The sequence below is a fragment of the Pelophylax lessonae genome, assembly GCF_965119305.1.
Source record: "Pelophylax lessonae genome assembly, chromosome: 3".
Classification (NCBI taxonomy): domain Eukaryota; kingdom Metazoa; phylum Chordata; class Amphibia; order Anura; family Ranidae; genus Pelophylax; species Pelophylax lessonae.
Window position 1 is genome coordinate 465,363,835 of NC_138770.1, and position 26,165 is coordinate 465,389,999.

A 26,165-nucleotide genomic window follows, 5' to 3' on the forward strand; every position below is an offset into this window, starting at 1 on the left:
CCATACCCAAACTAAATTTACGTCCTTTTTTTCCCACAAACCGAGCTTTCTTTTGGTGGTATTTGATCACCTGTGCGATTTTTACTTTTTGCGCTATAAACAACAAAAGAGCGTAAATTTTGAAAAAACAACAATATTTTTCTCATACGAAATTCCCCCCCCCCCCCCAAAAAAATGTAAAAATCAAACTTTTTTTAAATTTTTGGCCAATTTGTTTTCTGCTACCTATGTTTGGTAAAAAAAAATCACAATAAGCGTATTTTAATTGGTTTGCGCAAAAGTTATTGCGTTTACTAACAAAGGGAAAGATTTCTGTCATTTTTGGTGTTTTTTTTTTTAACGCGTAATGGCGGCGATCTGCGATTTTTTTTGCGGGACTGCGACATTGCGGCGGACAGATCGGACCCTTGACTGACATTTTTGACACTTTTGGGGGTACCAGTGACATTACTGCAGTAATCAGTGCTATATATATGCACTGTTACTGTAAAACTGACACTGGCAGGGAAGGGGTTAATTTTATTGGAGAGGGAGGGGTTAATGTATGCCTGGTGCTTACTGACGTGTGTGGGGGGAGGTGACTGTGTGACCCTGCAATCTGACCCTGCCTGTCACTTGGGAGATCCGCCCGCTTGTGTTTACACAAGCAGGCGGATCTCCACACTAGATCCCCGACGATCGGGGAAGAGCAGAGGCGATCGCCGCTGTTCCTCCCCTGGCCCGACTCCCGCTGTGACTGAATACAGCGGGAGCGAGACTCCGGCGGCGCGCGCGCGCCGCCGAGAAAGGGGAGTGTCTGACGACGTAGTACTATGTCGTCAGACGATAACGAGCCACTTTGCCGCAGTAGTACTATGGTACTCAGTGGTAAAGTGGTTAAATCAATTTTATTAGTGACTCACTGTGCTTTCCTAAGCAATTTTTCTTGTGAATCTGTGGCAGAGTTCTTTCAGGTAACAGAACTTCCTTTTACAATTTTAGGATACTAGGCTCCATTCACAAAGCAATAGGTAAAAAGTCTGCCTACATCAAAGGGGCGGGGTTATCTGGTGACATTACTGGGTTACCCGAACCCCTTTTTCTTTTTTACGGGTCGGCAGTGGCAGAGGGCATTGTGATTGACGATGGATCTACACAAGGGGGGCATTTTTTAAAAATGTTTTCTTTTTTTTTTTTTTTTTTTACACTACACAATTTTTTTTATGGTGAATAGGTAGGGGTACTATGTACCCCATACTCATTAACATGGAGGGGGTGGGATCTGGGGGCCTGCTTGTTAAAGGGGGCTTCCATATTCTGATAAGCCCCCACCTGCAGACCCCCACAACCATTAGCCAAGGTTGTGGGAAAGAGGCCCTTGTCCCCATCAACATGGGAACAAGGTGTTTTTTTTGGGGGGGGGCTCCTTCCTGAACCCAAAGCACCCCCAGTGCTGAAGGCATGTAGCCTGGTGTTGTTCAGGGGGGGGAGGGGGGTGGGGTGCGCTCGCTCGTTCCCTCTCTTACCTCTCTGGTATCAACATAATGAATGACTAAATCAAGGACAGGTAGCAGGAGTTGCCAGCAATGTCAACGCACTACTGTTGACCAATACTGTAAATATAAGTTGCCATGGAAAAAGAGGTAGCAGAGCACAGAATTACCTTTTAAATGAAACAAGAACTAAAAGGCAAACATTTTGGTTTCATTTTGGTTTCTCCCAGTCCCATAAGCAAAACTGTAAATGAGCAGAAATCCTTCCAAAGTGAGAGAATCCTTGGTTGTCACCAGAACTAATGTCTCCATTGGAAGATTTCCCTTCTATTCCTGCTCCGGGGACAACAAGCTGGTTCTGGGGTTTCCTTTCACTTTCACTATCGGTAATAATGGTGTGGACAAGTGTTCTAATTCCTCTCCACTCTATATTTAATTCTCCAGCTAACTAATCTGCTATCGGTAGCTCATTAGTCTTCTTTCAGCACCAAAAGAATATTTTAGGAACTTAAAGTAAACCCACTTTAATGACTTTTACCTATAGGTAAGCCTATATCAATGCTTACCTATAGGTGTTGTAAATATCTCCTAAACTTGCACCGTTTTGGAGATATTTACAGTGCATGTATCTGATGACGTCATCGGCGCATGCGCTCTGAAGAAACGGCCTCCTGTGCCATTTCTTCAGAGCCCTGTGCCGTGACTGGCACACGGCTCCGGCCAGTAATACAGCCGGAGTCCGCAGACCCGGAAGGAAGACAGGTGAAGGTGGATGCGGCCAGGAGCAGGGACAACGCGGGCTTCATTGCAGGGCAGTGTCAAACAATCTGCTAGTATGCGATGCATACTAGCACATTATGCATTTACTTTGCAGGAAAAAAAAAATAAAAAAAAAGAGTTTACTTCTTTAAAATCTCAGCCATGGTGTAAATTCTGTGGTTACCACCCCAGTAAGCAAGTGCTGAATGTTAGGAAACCTTATAACCACAGCGCAACCACAGTGTCATTAAAACAAAAAGTCCTTTTTGTATCATTGGTTGTGCAATCAGCGTGCCGATGCTTATTAGTAACCAAAAGTGCTAAAGTGCAGTGACTATTAAAACTATAATCCACAAAATAACATTGAATTCATAAATATAAAGTGCAAAAAACATTCCAATGTTTTGGAATTGTTCCAATGTGATTCCAATGTGCAAAATGTAGCCCAATATTACATGACAAGCCAGTAGCCAGGGAAAGTCCATTAATTATTCAAATATAAAGGTGCTTCTGTGCAAAAAAGTGTTGAAGTGTTAAAAATATTCTTATATTTCCCATGCAGTGCTTGGTGCTCCACTCCCCAAAAGTGCGTGCACTTACCAGGTAGTATGGACCCCTTAGCAGTATTGCATGTGGGTCTATCAAGCTTGTTCTGGTAAGCGGAGACTGGATCCCTTCCTATGTGTCCTTACAGGGTCATGGCTCATAAACAGAAAAGAGAGGATCCAACATAGTGTAATACATCCCTTTTATTCTGGACCATATGTGTTATACTTCCCAGACTTAAGAGCAAATCCACCTGAAGAGAAAACACATTAGCAGCACTACATATAATCCTTATTATCTCCAAGGAGATTTCTGATAAGAATAGTTAGTTTGATGAAATTCCTAAATGTCTTTAATGAACAGTCTTTGTCCTTCATCTGTGTATTGGGCAATCTGAGCATGCACCTTCACCACACCGCACTATCACCTAGGCAATGCACACTCACCAGCTGGACTTCATATACTGCGACTTTAGGAGAACTCTGATCACTGATTCCACTGCACCTCACATCGCCAGAAGCAAGACTACGCTCCCTCCTGATAATCCCACTCAGTATGCCGTGTTTAGTGATAAAATCCAGTCCCCCCGAATTTCAGTGATAACCATGAAATAATAGAAGGGGGACTCACAGAGCAGTATTGATAAAACTCCTTCATTTATTGTTAAAACATGTCCCCTTTTCCCCTCAAACATTAAACTTACACAAAACAATATGTTTCAAGCATATAAATCCAATCATGAATAGAAGGTAAACCTGTGCGCTCTGGTCCCCCTACTCTGCTCTCCCCCTCCGTCGCTTTCAAGTGGCTTATCGGGGGCTCCCAGTTAGCTTGTACGGCGTCCAGGCATCCTGTTCCCTAGGTGACTGTGTGCTCACGGCTGACGCGTTTCGTCTTCAAATGAGGGCGTGGCACGCGGCACGGCCACTTGTATTTATCATCCTCCTCCCCGAACACTTAACCCACTGTTACCAGCTGACAGCTGGGGAACCAATGTCAGGAAGTTTTTCAAATTATGAGCTGGACGGCCTTTCCAATGTATAATACATCATTGTTCATTTCTAAACCGATGGAATATAACCTTAAAATCTGATCAAGTGTGCTAACCAGATTCTTACTGGCATTTTTTCTCTATACTGAGATGTGCATCCTCACTCCTATCCGTACTAAATAGGAAGAAATTTTAATAGATACACTCAAACCAACTGCATTTAAAATTCAATATTAACCACTTAAGCCCCGGAGGATTTTCCTGCTAAACGACCAGGGGGTATTTTGCGATTCGGCACTGCGTGACTTTAACGGACAATTGCGCGGTCGTGCAACGCTGTACCTAAACGAATTTTGACGTCCTTTTTTTCCCACAAACAGAGCTATAAACAAAAAAAGAGCGTCAATTTTGCAAAAATAACAATATTTTTCACATTTTTTTATATGAAATTCCCCAAAAAAAATGTAAAAATCAAAATTTTTTAACATTTTCGGCCAATTTGTTTTATCCTACCTATGTTTGGTAAAAAAAATCGCAAAAAGCGTATTTTTATTGGTTTGCGCAAAAGTTATCGCGTTTACTAACAAAGGGAAAGATTTTTGTTGTTTTTTTTTTAACGCGTAATGGCGGCGATCTGCGATTTTTTTGCGGTACTGCGACATTGCGGCGGACAGATCGGACCCTTGACTGAAATTTTTGACACTTTTGGGGTTACCAGTGACATTTCTACAGTAATCAGTGCTATATATATGCACTGTTACTGTAAAAATACACTGGTAGTGAAGGGGTTAACTTTATTTGGGAGGGAGGGGCTGTGTGTGTCCCTAGGGGCGTGCTTTCTACTGTGATTGGCTGTGGCTTGAGGTGAAAGGACACTGATCAACAGATCTACATAGTAGATCTGTCTGATCAGTGTTTTAACACCGAGGAGAATGACAGGCAGCTTGTTTACACTAGCTGCCTGACTTTCTCCCTCTCCCCCGACGATCGCTGAGTGAGCGGCGGACATCGGGTCTGCCGGTCACACGCGCGGGGGGGTCCGTGAAAAGTCAGGAAGGATTTTTATCTTAATGCATTCCATGCATTAGGATAAAAAGCCTTCTGGGTGTAGCAACCTCCCCAGTACCCCTTAATACTTACCTGTGCCCCCTCTCTGCCCAGCGATGTCCATAAATCCCTCGGCCGTCCTGGGACTCTCTCTCCTGATTGGCTGAGATACAGGCACAATGTCATTGGTTCCCGAGGCTGTCAATCAAAATCAGTGAGTCAATCAGGAGAGAGGGGCAGGGCCTAACGGCAGCTCCTTGTCTGAATGGAGATGTAGCTTGGCTAGGGTGCCCCCATAGCAAGCTGATTGCTGTGGGGGCACTCAATAGGAGGGAGGGGCCAGGAACAGGAACGAGGGACCAGAGAAGAGGAAGATCCAGGCTGCTCTGTGCAAAACCTTTTAAAAAAAACGATACTTTACAATCACTTCAAGTCCACAAGGTTGCCATGTAATAAATGTCCATTATGTATGTATGTATGGTCAGATGTATGCGGTGCTACTATTTGTGTATCCACAATAATAAAATGTCAATCATCAACCTTTACATGACCCATAAAGTGCTCTGTGCCTTTAAATCATTAAAGAATCATACAGTGCTTTGTAACTATGATTTATCAAAAATGTGTTCTATGCCTCTAAATGGCTCTTCTGTAAATATTAAACATATAAAAAGTCCATACACATAGGTGGAGTCTATGCCAGGACACCATTAGATGCGATACATGCTGTGTAATGCGAGCCTATGTAATATGTGCGTAAATCTCATTGGTTTTATGTATATTTTAATAAATAAATAGAATTTCCTTATGGAGGATGGTTTGATCTTTATCTCCCCATACATGCACACATAATGGAGTAATATCAAGCCTATTCTAACCCCAAGAGGGCCAGGGGGACAGATCGAGAATCATCAGTGGCATTTATACATCAGATGCTTGCACTTTTTATTCTTCCAGTGAGTGTGGAAACATAGGAGGGGAGCACTGAGTGTCATTTACAGGAGAAAGTTGTATTAGAAGCACTGAGTACTTTTTTCCTGTTATACAATATGGATTTCCTATGTGTATGGACTATTTATGTGTTTATTATTTACAGCATAGTCATTTTAAAGCATAGAGCACTTTTTTGATAATTCATAGTCACAAAGCACTTTATGATAAAAGCACAGAGCACTTTATGGATCATGCAGAAGTTGATGCTTGACACTTTATTATTGGGGATAAACAAATAGTAGCGCTGTATACATCTGGCCGTGTTTTAGGCTACTCTCATTAGGGTTAACCATCTGTGCAGGCAGCTATATGCGCTATATAAAAAACTGTAGCGTGGGGTTTATATTGCAAATCATTATATATGTATACCATCTCTAGCATAGCTGAGCTGAATTATACAGTCCTACATCTCTATATATATATCTCTAACTGCCGATCAGCACAGAGGGAACGCTCTGAAGTTAACTCCAATTGCATCTCACTCCTTCCTAATGCCATGTCCCGATAAATGAACCCAATTAGTGAACAACCCTTTCGTACCAGAAACCACTTTACAAAGGTTAGAATATATTATTCAGCATCACTTTACATCACACGTTGTCCTAAAAAAAATAATTGCCCCACTCAGTTTTATCTGCCAGGTATGCGTTTGAATGGTTGCCTGGTTTTACTGGTCTGTTTTGGTGCAGATACATACTATGGGCAACCAGCTGTCTTGGGTAAGCCTGTACATCTTCAGGGCTTCTGTATCTTTCAGGAGGATATGGTTATTGGTTCTAAAGGCAAAAGGTTTTTTTACCTTAATGTATTCTAGCCCCCCCTCCCTTATACTTACCTGAGCCTGATCTTGATCCAGTAATGTGCATGAGAGCAGCAGCTCTCTTTGCTCTCTCCCTACTTATTGGCTCAAACACAACTCAGACATATTGGCCCCCGCTGCTGTCAATCACAGCCAGTGAGGAGGAAATAGGGGGCAGGGCTAAGCGGGGCTCAGGGGAGAGCACGCAGGAGTGCCCCCAAAGCAAGCAGCTTGCTATGGGGCACTAGGCAGGGGGGAGTAGCCAGGCGCAATGGCAGGGGACCCAAGAAGAGGAGGTTTGCACAGAGCAGGTACTTATTACTGTACATGTTTGTTTAATTTCAAATGGCGCTGGTTGATTCCACGCTCCACAGGCTATTTAATGAAGCTTAATCTGATGTCAGTGGTAGGCGGATCCTCTGAAGACATGCATGAAACACGTAGGGAGGAGCGCTACACGTTGACATCACGCTGCCGCATCTGGGTTTCGGAGCGGCAGTCATCTTGGTATGTTTGGGTGCATTGCTGTTTATTTCCACATGGATTTTAATCACTTGCCGACCACACTATAGCCGAATGATGGCTACAGCGCGGCCGGCTAGTTCTGGGAGGATGTCATATGACGGCCTCCCATACTTGAGCTTCTCGCACACCCCCTGGGGCGCTCACCTGGAACTGTCCGTGATCGCAGGGTCTGCAGAACCCAGCACATCATGGATCAAGGTACAGTTCTCATCAGTGCCCTGCAGTGCCTATCAGTGCCACTACAGTGCTCATCAGTGATCAGGGTAAAGAGCCAATCACAGATGCCCTTTACCATGTGATCGCTCCAGCCGATGATGGTGCGATCACTTTGTCAACAAACCAGGATCATGCCCAGTTCAGCTCACGCTGCTGCTGTGTTTCTCTCTCCTCTCCTCACATGTGTGTCGGTGTGAGGAGAGAGAAACACTGCAGCAGCGTGAGTTGGCTTGATCCTTTGTGTCCTATAGTGCTCATCAGTGCCCTGCAGTGCCACTACAGTGTCATCCATGCCACTTCAGTGCCCATCAGTGCCACTACAGTGCTCATCAGTGCCCTACGGTGCCACTCCAGTACTCATCAGTGCCACTACATTGCTCATCAGTGCCCTACAGTGCCATCAGTGGGTGCTTATCAGTGCCCTATAGTGCACATCAGTGAGTGCTTGTCAGTGCTCATCAGTGACCTTCAGTGCCCTACAGTGCACATCAGTGCCCTACAGTACCATCAGTGAGTGCTCATCAGTGCCACTAAAGTGCTCATCAGTGCCACCACAGTGCTCCATTAGTGCTCATCACTGCCCAATTGTGCACATCAGTGCCCATCAGTGGATCCTCATCAGTGCCCATCAGTGCCGTAAAAATGTATAAAAAGTGAGTAAAAAAATTTGTAAAAAAATGCGTTTTCCAAAAACGTGTGGAAAAAAACGACATGTTCAAAAGACTCATTATGCCTTATAAAATATACATTGGGGTGTTTTATTTCCAAAATGGGGTCATTTTGTGGGCATTTCCATTGTCCTGGTGCTCCAGGGCCTTTAAAAGTAATTTGGCCCATGTACCATGTGATAGCTGTGGGCCAATCACTGCATCACAACACTAAGCACAACTGGCATGAATGAAACCCATTCATAACAGCTGTGATGACACTGAGATCATGTGATCACATAGCGATCATGTGACATCCCGGCTGATCAAAGCAGTCCCAGAAGGGGCGTCCCAGTGCGCATGTGCTCAGTGACGTCCAGCTATATCACCTGCCCGCAGTAAAACTATTGTGGGTGGGGGGAGACAAAGATCAGCTTGCTGTCAAAATATTCATTGCTATCCCTGTCCCAGTGTGGGTACTCCCTCTGATTAAAGCCACAATTTACAGAGATGGCATTGTGGCTCTGAAAATGCTGACAAACATGAATGCAAGCTTCAGTATTTAAAGGCCAACTCAAGTCAAAACATATTATTATTATTTTTTTTTAATAGAGCTGGGTACTGTTAGAGGCTCTGGCAGGTATTTATTGCTGTCCTTCTGTGCTGGAAGATTCACCCTCTCTGTTTGTTTTTGTGACCACTGTCACCAAGACTGAAAGGGAAATCTAAAATTGTATCTCTACTACATTGTATCCACAAAAAGGAAACAAGTTTTGGTTTTAGGCACACTTTTAATATATATATATATATATATATATATATATATATATATATATATATATATATATATATATACACACACACACTGCTCAAAAAATTAAAGGAACACTTTTTAATCAGAGTATAGCATCAAGTTAGTTAAACTCCTTGGATATTGATCTGTTCAGTTAAGTAGCAGTTAATCTGTTAATCAGTTTTAGCTGCTTTGGTGTTAATGAATTTAAAAACAGGGGCACTAGATGGGCAACAATGAGACGACCTAAAAAAACAGATTGTTTTAACAGGTCGAGGCCACTGAAATTTTTTTCCCTTCTCATCTTTTTTAAATGTTTTTCACTAGTTTTGCATTTGGCTAGGGTCAGTGTCACTTTTGGTAGGATGACCCTATAGAGGTTGCACAGGCATTCCAACTCCTCCAGGATGGCACATCAATACGTGCCATTGCCAGAAGGTTTGGTGTGTCTCCCACCACAGTATCAAGAGCATGGAGGAGATTCCAGGAGACAGGTAGTTACTCTAGGAGAGCTGGACAGTGCCAAAGAATGTCCTTAACCCATAAGTAGGACCGGTATCTGCTCCTTTGTGCAAGGAGGAACAGGAGGAGCACTGCCAGAGCCATACAAAATGACCACCAGCAGGCCAATGGTGTGAATGTCTCTGACCAAACAATCAGAAACAGACTTTATGAGGGTGGCCTGAGGGCCCAACGTCCTCTAGTGGACCCTGTGCTCACTACCCCACACCATGGAGCTTGATTGGCATTTGCCATGGAACACCAAAATTGGCAGGTCCACCACTGATGCCCTGTGCTTTTCACAGATGAGAACAGGTTCACCCTGAGCACATGTGATGGACATAAAAGGGTCTGGAGAAGCCATGGAGAATGGTATGCTGCCTGTAACATTGTTCAGCATGACCGGTTTGGTGGTGGTCAGTGATGGTCTGGGGAGGCATATCCATGGAGGGACGCACAGACCTCTACATGCTAGACAACGGGACCCTTACTGCCATTAGGTATTGGGGTGAAATCTTTGGACCCATTGTCAGACCCTATGCTGGTGCAGTGGGTCCTGGGTTCCTCCTTGTGCATAATAATGCCCGGCCTCATGAGGTGAGAGTATGCAGCCAGTTTCTGGAGGATGAATGAATTGATACCATTGAGTGGCTCCCATGCTTGCCTGGCCTAAATCCAATTCTCTGAAAAACTGCCGGTACCTCGAGCCAAACAAGAGAGGCAGAAGGAGATTAGGGAACTTAACAAGTGGCTGAGGAACTGATGTAGGAAGGAGGGGTTTGGGTTCCTGGAGAACTGGGCTGACTTCTCAGTTGGCTACTGGCTCTTTAGTAAGGACGGGCTGCACCTTTATGGGGACATAACAGCTCTTTTGGGGAGAAAGATGGCCACCAAGTTGGAGGGGCTTTTAAACTAGGAGATGGGGGGGAGGGCTCAGAAGTAGAGTCAGTCAGGAGGGAACAAAGGACAGAAGGTATTATTGGGACCAGCAACGACGGTAGATCCGTAACGTCAATTGGGGGGACTGTGCGGGCAAACCTCAGACCAAACAAGAATAAAAATAAGCACCATTCACTTCCATAAAACTAAGAGGGGTATATCTAAATGCCAGGAGCCTAGCTAATAAAATGGATGAGTTTGAAATGTTGGTACATGAGGAGGACATAGACCTTGTGGAAATAACAGAAAATTGGTTCGACCCCCTCACATGACTGGCTGGCCAATATCAAATGGTATTCTGTGTATCAGAAGGACAGGGTAGGAAAAAGAGGGGGAGGGGTCTATGTCAAGAAAAATTTAAGGGTGGTGAAGAGGAGTGATATTATGGAAGGGATGAGTACGGAGTTAGAATCAGTGTGGGTAGAACTCCATAGGGAAGGAGGAAAGGGGAAAGTAATTGTGGGGGTTTGTTATAGGCCACCCAACCAAAAGGAGGAGGTAGAGCTGGAATTTATATCACTGTTGGGAAAAGTGGCAAAGCTGGGATCAGTCATCATATTAGGGGACTTCAATTATCCCGACATTGACTGGGGAGAGGGGACTAATCACTCACAGAAGGCCCGTCTATTCATGGAAACCTTACAGGATAACTACATGTCTCAGTTGGTGGATTCTCCTACTAGAGAAAACGCAGTCTTGGATCTATTGATCACCAATGACCCAGACCTAATCTCGGAGGTAGGAGTCCAGGACAACCTGGGCTCTAGTGATCACAGGATGATCACATTTAGCGTAAATAACAATATAACAAGGCAAGAGAGGAACATAAGAACCCAAAGCTTCAGAAGGGCAAACTTTCCCAAATTGTGCTCAATGATGGAGAAGGTAAACTGGGACCAAACCCTAGGAACACTGGCCACAGAGGAAAAATGGGAATATTTTAGGAACATATTAAACAAATGCATCTCGCAGTGCATTCCTATGGGAAATAAATTTAGAAGAGACAAAACCAAACCAGGCTGGCTAATCCGTAATATAAAAAAACGTATTAGGGGAAAAAAAATGGACTTCAAGAAATATAAATCGGAGGGCACAATATCGGCCTTCCAGCAATACAAGGAAGCAAATAAGAAATGTAAATACGAAATCAAAATGGCTAAAATCAACTTCAAGAGACAAATGGCGAAGGATAGTAAAAAGAACCCTAAGAAATTCTTTAAATATATCAACAGCAAAAAAACGAGGTCCGAGCATGTTGCAAACATAATTAACGATGAGGGGAGGATGGTTACAAAGGACACTGAGAAGGCAACCGTGCTTAATGCTTTTTTCTCCTCAGTCTTTACACAGGAAAAGGAGGGATATACTGACCACGACTGTATGGTTAGCAGTACTTCACAGGACTTGCTGCTATGGCTAACAGAGGGTAAAATCAGGGAAAGGCTGGATAAAATTAATACAAATAAATCACCAGGCCCGGATGGCGTACATCCGAGAGTACTCAAAGAACTTAGTAAAACTATATCTAGTCCACTGTTCCTGATCTTTACTGACAGTATTATGACAGGAAAGGTACCAGGTGATTGGAGGAAAACTAACGTTATACCGATTTTCAAAAAAGGGCAGAGGCATATCTCGGGAAATTATAGGCCGGTGAGCGTGACGTCAATAGTATGTAAACTTCTGGAGGGGATGATAAGGGACTATATTCAAGAGTTTGCTAAAGACAACAGCATCATCAGCAGTAATCAGCACGGGTTTACAAAAGGGCATTTTTGTCAAACCAATCTGTTGACATTCTACGAGCAGGTGAGCTGTGAGTTAGATAGGGGGAGACCAGTGGATGTGTTGTACTTGTATTTTGCTAAGGCATTTGATACAGTTCCCCATAAGCACTTAATTTATAAAAAAAGGTCTGCAGGCATCGACCACAAGGTTTGCGCTTGGATATGGAACTGGTTAAAAGGGCCAAAGAGTAATAATAAATAACGTGTACTCAGACTGGTCTGGGGTGGTAAGGGGGGTCCCCCAAGGCTCAGTCCTGGAACCAACTTTGCTCAATTTATTCATAAAAAGCACTGAGGACGGGATCAGTAGCTCGATCTCAGTTTTTGCAGATGACACAAAATTGTGCAGGGCAATAACTTCACAACATGAGGCAGATATCTTACAGAATGACCTGAACAAAATAACAGAGTGGGCAACTAAATGGCAAATTAGGTTTAATGTGGAGAAGTGTAAGGTTTTGCACTTGAGGACTAAAAACATAAAAGCACAATACACTTTAGTGGGGGAACCTTTGGGAGAATCAAAAATGGAGAAAGATCTGGGAGTCTTAGTAAAGGATAGATTAGGCAGTAGCATGCAATGTCAAGCTGCAGCTGCCAAAGACGGCAGAATATTAGCATGCATAAAGAAGGGGATGTTTTCCAGAGATAAAACTATAATCCTACCAATTTATAAAACTCTGGTCCGACCGCATCTGGAGTATTCTGTCCAGTTCTGGTCACCAGTCCTCAGGAGGGATGTGTTGGAGCTGGAGATAGTCCAGAGAAGGGCAACTAAACTGATTAGGGGATTGGAGGACCTTAATTATGAAGAACGTTTACAGTCGCTTGATTTATTCTCCCTGGAGAAGAGACGCCTGAGAGGGGACATGATAGCAATTTACAAATACCTCAACGATGATCTCAGCATAGAAAAAAAACTATTCAGTCGCAAGGATTGCATGAGGACGCGAGGTCATACAATGCGATTAGAGGAGAAGCGTTTTAACCTCAGGCAACGCAGGGGGTTCTTTACTGTTAGGGATAAAAGATTGTGGAATTCTCTACCACAAGAGGTGGTTTCCGCGGGGGGTATGGCTACTTTCAAAAGACTCTTGGACATACATCTCAAGGATCAGAACATTAAGGGGTATGTGAGATGATTACGGCCACACACACCTTCACAGGTTGAACTGGATGGACTATAGTCTTTATTCAACCTCAACGCTTATGTAACTATGTAACTCTGTTTTGGTCCATCTGATGCCACCAGGTTGCACCTCAGTCTGTTCAGGAGCTCAGTGATGCCCTGGTCCAGATCTGTGAGGAAATACCCCAGGGGCCAAACTACTGAGTACCATTTTGAGTTGCTGCAATAAAATTTCAGCAAAATGGACTAGCCTGCTTCATCATTTTTTCACTTTGATTTTCGGGGTGTCATTGAATTCAGCCCGCTGCAGGTTGATAATTTTCATTTCCGTTAAACTATGTGGCATCCTTTCATTCCTAACACATTACCCAGTCCATATCAATATAGATATCCATCATATTTTTCCTAATTGAGACCTGATGTGTTTTCAAAGTGTTCATTTTATTTTTTTGAGCAGTAAATATATATGTATATATATATATATATATATATATATATATATATATATATATATATATATATATATATATATATATATATTTATTGCAATGTTTGGGGAATCAGCTGGATTGCAGGACACAGGCGTTGCAATCAAAGAAACGTTTATTAACTTAAACAGGCTTCATAGCAGCAAAAAACAAAGGAAAACAGTCTCACCGACTTGAAGAGTTCAGATCTGCCTTTGCAATTAAACAGTCCCCACTTTTGGAGAGGGTAACTTCCTCTGGCAACATGTTTCCAGCCAGGACACTGACATGCACCCTCTTGGCTGTACAAAAGTCCACCATCCACCGTCTATAGTCCATCACCACACCTACAACTTCCTTACTTTCTTAAACCCAATTCCTCTGAACAATGAGTTAACCCCTTTTGTTCCCTTAAAGAGACCATAGTCCAAACAGAGGGGAAATATAGCATCCTTCCAGGACCCACCTTCGGTGACCTGTACAATATATATATATATATATATATATATATATATATATACACACACACACACACGCACACACACACAATTTATTCAAGCCAAGAACCCCTGTTTTTATGCAAGTTTTCTTAAGTTTACTTAAAATATGTCATGGAATATATATGTAACAGAGTGCTAAATGGGTTAATTCAGAATCTTAGTGTTAACATCTTTAGTGTTAACATGTGGCCTCACCTCTGTAGCACCTCATGTGTTATATAAATGTATGCATTTAGGATTTGAGCACAGGCATATCTCCATTTTCTGGGTCTACTGCTGTCGCCATCTAAAAACCAAACCCAAATCATCATTAGAGTGCATGGATGTAGACAGTAAGTGGATGCAAGGAGGCTGCAGGAGAGGAGGAGGATGGAAAAAGGAAAAAACAAAAACAAGTATTAAATTAAATAGCAATAGTTCATGATACAAAGAGCATCTGTACACTTAGGGGTCTATTTACAATTTGTTGTGCAGATGCATTAGCATTCAGACAGTCCTCATAATATTTCTAATACAGTCACAATGTGGTACTTTCCTGAAATTACCTTAATCAGGAAAATACAGCATCAGGCCCACTGTATGGAGCTGACAACCATAGGAAAATACACATATTAGGCACATTGCGGGGATTATTTGTGATAGCTGTGCTATTTAGGTTTTACATCTAAATACAGGAGTAAGAACATTGAAACATGGTTTATATTTGTCCATTAGGGATTCCTAGAATTTTAAATTTAAAATGTAATATTAAATTTAAATTTGAACAGCAGCCATGGGCCAATATATAATGCATTTATATATTTACCCAGGCCTAGATACACACACACACACACACACACACACACACACACACACACACACACAGTGTCTCACAAAATTGAGTACACCCCTCACATTTTTGTAAATATTTTATTATATCTTTTCATGTGACAACACTGAAGAAATGACAGTTTGCTACAATGTAAAGTAGTGAGTGTACAGCTTGTATAACAGTGTAAATTTTCTGTCCCCTCAAAATAACTCAACACATAGCCAATAAAGTCTAAACTGCTTGCAACAAAAGTGAGTTCACCCCTAAGTGAAAACGTCCAAATTTGTCCGAACTAGCCATTTTCCCTCTCTGGTGTCATGTGACTCGTTAGTGTTACAAGGTCTCAGGTGTGACCGGGGAGCAGGTGTGTTAAACTTGGTGTTATCACTCTCACTCTTTCATACTGGTCACTGGAAGTTCAACATGGCACCTCATGGCAAAGAACTTTCTGAGGATCTAGAAAAAATAATTGTTGCTCTACATAAAAATGGCCTAGGCTATAAGAAGATTGCCAAGACTCTGAAACTGAGCTGCAACACGGTGGCCAAGACTCTTCCATAAAGGCCAGATTTGTGCAGTATACGACTGATTGTTGTCCTATGGACAGAGTCTCCCACCTCAGCTGTAGATCTCTGCAGTTCATCCAGAGTGATCATAAGCCTCTTGGCTGCATCTCTGATCAGTCTTCTCCTTGTATGAGCTGAAAGTTTAGAGGGACGGCCAGGTCTTTGTAAATTTGCAGTGGCCTGATACTCCTTCCATTTCAATATTATCGCTTGCACAGTGCTCCTTGGGATGTTTAAAGCTTGGGAAATCTTTTTGTATCCAAATCCGGCTTTAAACTTCTCCACAACAGTATCTCGGACCTGCCTGTTGTGTTCCTTGTTCTTCATGATGCTCTCCGTGCTTTAAACGGACCTCTGAGACTATCACAGTGCAGGTGCATTTATACAGAGACTTGATTACACACAGGTGGATTCTATTTATCATCATTAGTCATTTTGGTCAACATTGGATCATTCAGAGATCCTCACTGAACTTCTGGAGAGAGTTTGCTGCAATGAAAGTAAAGGGGCTGAATAATTTTGCATGCCCAATTTTTCAGTTTTTTATTTGTTAACAAAGTTTGAAATAACCAATAAATTTCGTTCCACTTCATGATTGTGTCCCACTTGTTGTTGATTCTTCACAAAAAATTACAGTTTTATATCTTTATGTTTGAAGCCTGAAATGTGGCAAAAGGTCGCAAAGTTCAAGGGGGCTGAATACTTTCGCAAGGCACTGTATATGATTTAGTTTGGTGAGGGCCACAGCAGCAGATTGGCTCTGGGAATTTTGATTTCCTTATCTGGCCACTGGAATATTTAAGACATAAGAGAAGGTAGCAGTCAAACAAAACTGAAATAGGGATTTTGGGTAGGCGTGGTCTTTAATGAATTGATTTATTACAGGTTGAGTGTTACCCTGATGCAAATGACATAAGATTAGAAAATATTTATTATTGCACACAGAGGCGGCTCTAGGCTTTGTGAGGCCTTAGGCAGAATTTAGACATGAGGCCCCACTCACCCCCTTCGCAGAGGTTAAGGAAGAACCCCAAGGCCGAGCATCTAATTACGGCTGCTTGTGTGGGTGGGATGTGTACTGTGGAAATCACATGGGATGAATAGGAGAGGGATGGGACTGGGAACCATGGGGTAAGGGAGAAGGAGGAGGGGGTAAAAGGGGGGAGTGGGTAGATGATGAGGGATGGGTAGAGGAGAACTGGAGTGAAACTGAGGGATCCTGGTCTGTATAGTAATAAAAAAAAAAGAAGGATTTGTGCTTGCATGAGGGGGAAAGACAGACAGACAGGGGGACAGAGGGACAGACAGGGGGACAGAGGGACAGACGGGCAGACAGGGGGACAGACGGGGGACAGACAGGGGGACAGACGGACGGACAGACAGGGGGACAGACGGACGGACAGTCAGGGGGACAGACGGACGGACAGGGGGACAGACGGACGGACGGACAGGGGGACAGACGGACAGACAGGGGGACAAACAGGGGGACAGACGGACGGACAGACGGGGGGACAGACGGACGGACAGACGGACGGACAGACGGGGGGACAGACGGGGGGACAGACAGGGGGACAGACGGACGGACAGACAGGGGGACAGACAGACGGACAGACGGATGGACAGACAGGGGGACAGATGGACAGACGGGGACAGACGGACGGACAGACAGGGGGACAGACGGACGGACAGACAGGGGGACAGACGGACGGACAGACAGGGAGACAGGCGGACAGACAGGGGGACAGACGGACGGACAGACAGGGGGACAGACAGACGGACAGACAGACGGACAGACAGGGGGACAGACAGACAGGGGGAGAGACAGGGGGACAGACTGACGGACAGACAGGGGGACAGACTGACGGACAGACAGGGGGACAGACGGACGGACAGACAGGGGGACAGACGGACGGACAGACAGGGGGACAGACGGACGGACAGACAGGGGGACAGACGGACGGACAGACAGGGGGACAGATGGACGGACAGACAGGGGGACAGATGGATGGACAGACAGGGGGACAGATGGATGGACAGACAGACAGGGGGACAGGGACAGATGGACGGACAGACAGACAGGGGGACAGACGCACGGACAGACAGGGGGACATATGGATGGACAGACAGGGGGGACAGACAGACAGGGGGACAGACTGACGGACAGACGGATGGAGGGACAGATGGACAGACAGGGGGACAGATGGACAGACAGGGGGACAGAGGGACAGACAGGGGGACAGGGGGACAGACAGAAAAGAAAGAAAGGAGGGGAGGGAGAAAGAACGGAATGGAAAGAGATGGAGGAAGGGTGCCCCTTAAATCAGAGTACTCACTGGAAGGGATGGATGGATAGAGGGATCAGGGTTCAGGCACCATCTTTCCTCTTCTTGTTCCTGGTCTGCAAATTCTTCCCGCCCATACCTCATCTTCTGAGATGAAAACTGTCGGGGAGTGTGGGCGGGGCAAGCACAGGTGGAGAGGTCGGGAGGAGGAGCAGAAGCAGCTCTCTCTCCTCCCCCGTCTGTGGTCTGTGAGGGAGATGTGTCAGCGCTGCGGCTCCAGTATTTGGCTGTGATCAGGAGATGTCAGTGAGCTCCCATTCCGCGGTGAGCTGCTCCTGATCACAGCCCCGAATCGTAGCAGATTCTCCTGCTTACAGACTGGCCGGGACTCGGAGTCGGGACTGTACTGATGGCAGGGAGATCCCTGCTGCCAGCCTCAGAGGCGGCTCTGTAACTCGGCATATTAGGCGGCCGTGAGGCCCCTGTGAGTGCGAGGCCTTCGGCGACCGCCTAATTTGCCTAATTAGAGAGCCGCCTCTCATTGCCCAGCTTATCCTTTTTGGATGGTCCATAAGGCTGCTTTCACACTACCATGCTTCTAAAATATGCTCTGCCTTTTAACTACTTTACCACCGGAGGATTTTCCTGCTTTACGTCCAGGCCACTTTTTGCAACTTGGCACTGTGCGAATTTAATTGACAATTGCGCGGTCATGCAATGCCGTACCCAAACGAAATTTACGTACTTTTTTCCCCACAAACAGAGCTTTCTTTTGGTGGTATTTGATCACCTCTGCGCTTTTAATTTTTTGCGATATTAATAAAAAAATAGCGACAATTTAGTAAAAACAACAATATTTTTCTATTTTGACAGTTAAAAGATATCGAATATATTCAATGTATTTAGTTACATGTCTTTGACAAAAAAATTCTCAATGAGCATATTTTTAACCGCTTTAAGACTGGAAGATTTTACCCCATTCCTGACCAGGCCATATTTTGCGATTCGGCACTGCATTAATTTAACGGACAATTGCGCAGTCGTGCAACGCTGTACCCAAATTAAATTTATGTCATTTTTTTCCCCACAAATAGAGCTTTCTTTTGGCGGTATTTGATCACCTGTGCGATTTTTACTTTTTGCGTTATAAACAAAAAAAGAGCGACAATTTTTAAAAAATAACATTTTTCAAATTTTTTTATATGAAATTCCCCCAAAAAAATGTAAAAATCAAAATTTTTTAACATTTAAGGCCAATTTGTTTTCTGCTACATATGTTTGGTAAAAAAAATTGCAATAAGCGTATTTTGATTGGTTTGCGCAAAAGTTATCGCAGCTACTAACTACGGGAAATTTATGTCATTTTTATTGTTTTTTTTTTAACTAGTAATGGCGGCGATCTGCGATTTTTTTTGCGGGACTGCGACATTGCAGCGGACAGATCGGACCCCTAACTGATATTTTTGACACTTTTGGGGGTACCAGTGACATTACTACAGTAATCAGTGCTATAAATATGCACTGTTACTGTAATAATGACACTGGCAGGGAAGGGGTTAACTTTATTGGTAATCAAGGGGTTAGATGTATGCCTGGTGCTTACTGACGTGTGTGGGGGGAGGAGATTGAGTGACACAGGCTATGCTGAATCCTGTAATCTGTCCCTGCCTGTCACAGAGGAGATCCGCCCGCTTCGTTTACACAAGCGGGCGGATTTCCTCACTCGATCCCCGACAATCGGGGAAGAGCGGCGGTGATCACCGCCTCTCCTCCCCTGGGCCGACTCCCGCTGTGTCTGAATACAGTGGGAGTGAGCCTCCGGCGGCGCGCGTGCGGCGCCCTCAAGGGGAGGAGTCCAGTGACATACGTCTACGTCACTGGAAGATAACGAGCCACTTTGCCGCAGTACGCTCAATGTGAGCGGTCGGCAAGTGGTTAAGAAATGAATAGCACATTTTAAATGCATAGCGTTAACACCTATGTGGTGAATAGTAGTTAAGGACGCCGTTGGGTGCTGGCTCCTTAACAAACAGCTTTTCACCGGTTGTTAAGGACGCCAGCAGGTGCCGGCTCTGCTATTCACAAGTTGTTAAGTAGCCAGCCCTAAACCCTAAAGCTGATCATACACGGATATATTCTTTATGTTCAGCTATACAGCACTAACACTGTGGCTATTTTAATTTTGACAGCCAGCCCCATGGGCTGTCAAAATGCATAAACTGCAGCTGCATCTGATTGGTTGCTGCCACTGTTCTGCCGAAAATTTTCCAGCAAAGATTCTTCCACAAAAGTTTATCAAACAATTGACTTATGAGTAATGAAGCAGGGCCACCTACTGAGAGAATGTTGGGTTGGTAACCGAGAAACTGTCAAAATACATGAATTGCGGCTGCATTTGTTTGGATGCAACTACTGTCCGGCTAACAATTTTCCAGAAGGCCTCTTTGACAAGTCAATTGAATAATCAACTCTTGGCAAATGAAGTGGAGCCAGTAGGGCCATCCATTGAGCGAATTTTAGCCAGTTCCTCAGGAACCGGCTGAACTTCGCACAGTGTATGGCCAGCTTAATTCTCCAGTTCCTTCCCACACTCCAAAGACGTGTGTGTGTGTGTGTGTATGTGTGTGTGTGTGTATGTGTTGGAAATCTTAGATTGATAGCTTTTAGAGTGCAGGCATTGACGTGAATGTACAAAATATGTAAAATTGTGGGCTCTATTTAAATACCTGTAATAAATAACTAAAACTTAACAAAACCACTTCCATTTAGCATGATGAAGCGATATCCTTTATTATGAAAACCTGTAATATGAGCTTTTATTCATAGGAATCAAATGTTAACAGGGCTAATGTAGAATGTACTGCCATTAGTATATTACCTTTAGAATGGAGGTATATCACGAGCATTCTAACATGCATTATGTAACCAGCATTTGTCCTTATCACCAAAAAATGCAATACAATGCACCTCTGCTACTTAAACAATTGTATATGTATTTTCAAAAAAAGAAAAGCGATGAGTGTAAACTATAAATGATAAAAGCCAAAGCCATATTCAGGTTATTAAAAAAAAATTAAAAAAATGACATTTGTATAAAAGCTCTAAAATAGTTATATGAATGTTATCCTATAAGCACATTAGAATTGTGAAAAATTGATCACACTCTCACTCTACAATTCCAGCATAAATATTATTTATCAGTGACACAAGCCAGGAAAGAAAAAAGAAAAAACCTTTCACCGAGTGTTAACAATTGTCGTGCGTGTAACAAAGCTATATCCTGAAAAAACTACTCCATATTTGCTTCATCTATCAATACACCATCATGTGCTACCACTCACAACTGGTGTTTGACAAGCCAAACCAAATCAATAACACAGTACAGTCAAAAATATATCTTTTTAGCATTGTACATAACATAATATTTTGAGGAAACCAAAAAAAACAAGATAGACCTTATATATAAAGATAAGAGTATCTGACATAATAAAGGCAGCAAGGCATTCAGTTCAATGATAGACGGCACATTTCTGATTCCACTTAGGACTTTGAAACTGGTAAAATCAGTGGGAATTCCCTGTAAGGCCCCCAATCCCACCCACCCATTTCTTACGACGTAATAAGGAAAACCATGTACCAGCAACACAACAGTTTGAAGGCACAACATTCAGCACAAATGAACCTGTGCCCATTTTTCAAGGTGATCTTGCCCACAGCCGACAATGCCAACCCTTTCAGCCAACAGACACCATGGCATCCCTCTTACCTTGATCTGCTCTCTCAAGGCTTGTTGGGGACACAGCTTGGGGAATGTTCGACTCACTATCACTTGTTTTGCGTTTCTTCGACATCTGCAGGGTGTAGATGTGATATTGTCTTGGTGGTGCTCAGGGGATGATGAACTGATTGAGTAGTGAGAGATAAAAAAGAAAATGCTTTGCTATGGGGAGAGAGAGAGACTTTGGAGTGGCTAGAGAGCAAGTAGGAGGCAGGGACTAAGAGGAAAAATTCTACAAATCACAATTCCATCAATGCAATTCTCAGTTCTCTTTTATTCCTGTTTTTTTTTCTCTTCAGCTACCAGCAGGTTGCAAGAAGGTGGGGGGAACACATAGGAAGGCATGGAAGGGAAACCACTGAGATTTTACATGCAGTCATTGAAAGGTGGAGGACAGGTGAGGTTATAGCTACAGATCATGTTAATGTAATTCCTCCGCTTTTCCGATGAAATTCCTGGAAATGGGTCATGTGCCTTGCTCACAGTAATACATTTCAAGGTTCTCTCTGCTTAATGAACTCAATGTAGGACAGAAAGGTGATTGAGTCCCATTTCCTCTTCCAAAGTCCCCTGGCCAAAGTTCAGAGCAGCTCTGTGACGTGCACATGACATTGGAGTACATTGCGATGGTCTTCCTTGATGTGGCAACATGTGCAACCTCTGTGCTTCAAGCTGGATCCATCATGTTGTCACTGGTTCTCCTTCCATCCAAGGAAAACACTCTGTCTCTGTGGGGAAATAAATCTATCAACTAAGCTTCGATCTTGGCATGTTGGTAAGTTTACCCTATCATTTCTGCCTTCAATCAGGCTCTAATTATCTATTAATTACAGGTATTTATATAGTGCTGGTAATTTACACAGTGCTTTACATGCTATAGCAGTACCTGGCCTTACAATCTACATTTTTTAGCTAATGGTGGCCATACACACAACAATTTTATACACAATTGTATTGTCGATCGATTTAAGCTCATCTCACACATTACAATCTGACTGTACAATATCCTTTAGATCTAGCAGCAACTATGTAGTTCAAGAGCCTGCCTGATTGGATGCAGATTGATTGAAAAGTGTAGGTAGGTCCTCATCTTACATAGTTTTGATAAATCTAAAATTCATTGTACAGATTGTATGGCCCGATTGCAACCGGTATGATGAGCTTTACAATCTGGGGGAAAGATATGGTCATAAGTTCGAAAAAATTGTTCGCTTTGCCGTGTGCCCAACAATCATATTGATCTATCTACTTTCCTACAATTGGATTTTCCATCCAGATTGATCAGAATCATTTTGATGATATCCATTGGTTTTGCTCACAATTGAGTGATGACATGGTAGGTGTCTTTTTGAAAATTCACAGAGTCAATCATCTGGTTCTGTGATTATTTGTTTGATTTGATTGTTGCCTGTATTGTTAGGTGACAGGGATTACTTTAAACATATTTGGCCAGCTTAATCATGCATTGCAATATATGGTAATCCTTAATCCTTATTTTTAGGCAAACATTTGCTAGAGGTATGTATATGTATATATATATATATATATATATATATATATATATATATATATATATATATATATACTTTTTTTACACTGCTATATATATATATATATATATATATATATATATATATATATATATATATATATATATATATATATATATATATATATATATACATATACATTGATATATATATATATATATGTATATGTATATGTATATATATATGTCTATATATATATATGTCTATGTATGTATATATATATATATATGTATATATAGCAGTGTAAAAAAGTCTACTTCACAATTTTCAGTGTTAACATCCCTTTTAGCACCTAATGTGTGTGTATATATTTTAAGTTGATTGCCTTTCTACACTATAACATACATTTCATGGTCAATTACCCTACCAGCATTTCTTTGAAGTAGAAACCTACACAAGCACAAGGAGAACATACAAACTCAATGCATCTAGTGTCCTGAGTGGGATTCAAACTAGAAACCCCAGTGCTGCAAATCAGAAGTGCTAACCACTAAGCCACTATGCTGCTCTAATAACCAGCAATTCTTAGCAGCCAGACTTTTTAAACAGCATAAATGCAAGCACATGGAGCTACTTGTTAAAAAAAATAAAAAAAGGACTTCCCCCCCTCTTCCCACATCCAAACACACAATAAGTCAGTTACCTGCAGAAGTGATGGAGCTCCGATTGTCCTCATCCGTGAAATGAATAAGCTTGGATGACAGCTGAGATCCTGAAAGTATGCCTGTGTATCTTCATTCATACATACAGAAGTACTGGATATCTACTCATCATCAAGCAGAAAAAATGAGAAGAGCCAACGAGAGTCTTGTGATCGCTGTCCCCTGAAAAGGACTGACATCCCCGGGGAAGTTAGAGTTCTTCTTGTAGAACAAGCTGAGGGCATGTCTCCCATTAAACACGAGCCAATGACATCAGCAGCTCCATTGCTACGACAGCTGCAACAGCGATTCATTGAAATGTTAATAGAGCTCAGACGTCAGCAGCCTGGACCCTCATCAGCATGTCAAGTGCTAGCCAGCAATCAGCGATCTGGAGCTGATCAGGGGCAGAAACACGCACAAGTGTTATAGCAATCCAAAACTATAGATTGTAAGCTCTAACGAGCAGGACCCTCTAATTCCTCCTGTATTGTAACTGTATTGTCTTCCCTCACATTGTAAAGCGCTACGCAAACTGTTGGTGCTATATAAATCCTGTATAATAATAATATTGTATAATCATATAAGGGTTGGATTACATAGGAACTCTGTATAGTTAACACATTGCATAGGTTCATGTATTTATAGAACAAACTGAACTAATTTGCCTTTTCTTTTTTCTATAGATGTGGGAGATCTGGCTCTCCAGATGTTTGGTGGATTAAATGGTAAGAAGTCATTGCTGCAGACACTGATGATGACATTTTGTACATTATTGTGGGATTTTAGAATCAGAAGTTGAATGAATGGGAGGTGTGATGGGTGCTGTGTGATGCTGTGCCTGCCTCCTCTGTTTGCAGCTTGTGCTAACGTCAGCGATGTCTGCGTCAATGCTGCCTCCGGTGACATAAATAGACCCCCTCTCCCTCTCCTCTTTCTCATTGAGAACCTAATGGAATTTTTTATTATGATCATCCCCATAAATCAAATCGTTTCTCCGGCTTACTGCCCATGCTCTTAGCTATATCTGGCATTTGACTACCTTTTCACGGATTTGCTGCCATTGTTAAATCCTTTTTTTTTTTTTAAATACATCTGCTATCTAAGGGATGTGATTTACTGCAGAACAAACAGAACAATAGTACTTGTACAGAGCCCAATACTTCAAAATTAAAGTGATACATGATGCAAGAGTTAGGCCCCTTTCACACAGGGAGTCTGTCAGACGGACTCAGTTTTTCTCAGCGGGAGATCGGTCCGCCGATTCCCCACTGAGCAAGCGGATGACAGCTGTGTCTCCGCTCTGTGTGTTTAGACACAGCTGTCAGGTCTCCATTCTTCTCTATGGGGGAATCGGATGGGAACGGACCGTGTGTCCATTCTCATCCGATCCAATCCACCAGACGGATGGAAAATAGGGTTTCCATCCGTCCAGTTTTGACGGATCGGATGGGATCGGATGTCAGCGGACATGTCTCCGCTGACATCCAATGCCCAATAGAGATGCATGGGGCGTCCGTTAAGATCCGCCAAAAAAACTGACAGGTGGATCCGAATAGACTCCGTGTGTGAAAGGGGCCTTAGGCTGGGTTCACACTATTGCGAATTGGATGCGGGTTTCCCAGCATTCAATTCACATGACAGGAGAGTGTGCCCGGCTCTCACTGGTGCCAGTTCACACATCTCCGTGGCGGCTGCAGAGCAGATTACACAGGGGTCCTGTGTGTCTTTGGCTCCATTTCAGGTCCGAATTCAGGTAAAAATTCAGGCCTAATTCGTCCCTGAAATGGAGAACAGGGACGCACCGGACCCCTGCTGTGAGCCGAATCTAATTTAAGTGTGAACCCAGCCTCAAAGTACGGTATGCCACCCTATCCAGGATTCATGTAATTGACTAGACGTTGGTAAAAGTTCAGCCTCCTTCCACATTCCTCCTAACAATACCAAATACTAGTTTACTTATCTTTTCATTTTACCTAAATGATTTACTTACCCACTCTGTTTAATGGTTTTGCAAAGAGCATGTAAGGGTAAGGTGATGGAGTGGTCATTACGTCCTCCATGTTTTAATTCTCATTAGGAGCCAAGCAAGGGTCACATGCATGGTTCAGGAGTGCACTATGTACAGAGTGCGGGGGTTCAGGATTGTGCTATGTACAGAGTGCAGGGTTCAGGAGTGCACTTGTGTAATGGAAATAATAACCTCGCTAATGGAAATTGTGAAAAGCTGCAACTTCAAGTGTGACCACACCCCAGTGAACCAAATTGTAAAACAAGTCGCGCTAAAACAATAAGAATGGAACAAATAAAGTCCATATAAAGTCCATAAATAAAATGGTGTAATCCGTGATTCTCAAACCAGGCTCCTCATGGATATATGCTTACCAGATAGGTAAAAGATGAATGCAGGTTCTTGAATATCAGAA

The 26,165-nt window shown here is 43.0% G+C and overlaps 1 protein-coding gene across 1 annotated transcript in view; it reads right to left on the reverse strand.

The window, feature by feature from the left end:
* Nucleotides 1-21,873, reverse strand: part of PDE10A (phosphodiesterase 10A) — a 796,398-nt gene extending 774,525 nt beyond the window's left edge. Inside the window, exon 1 of the mRNA XM_082252527.1 lies at nucleotides 21,537-21,873. Coding sequence (XP_082108653.1) covers nucleotides 21,537-21,621 — 85 coding nt within the window. The 5' untranslated portion in view covers nucleotides 21,622-21,873. The remainder of the gene's footprint in view (nucleotides 1-21,536) is intronic.
* Nucleotides 21,874-26,165: the final 4,292 nt, after the last annotated feature.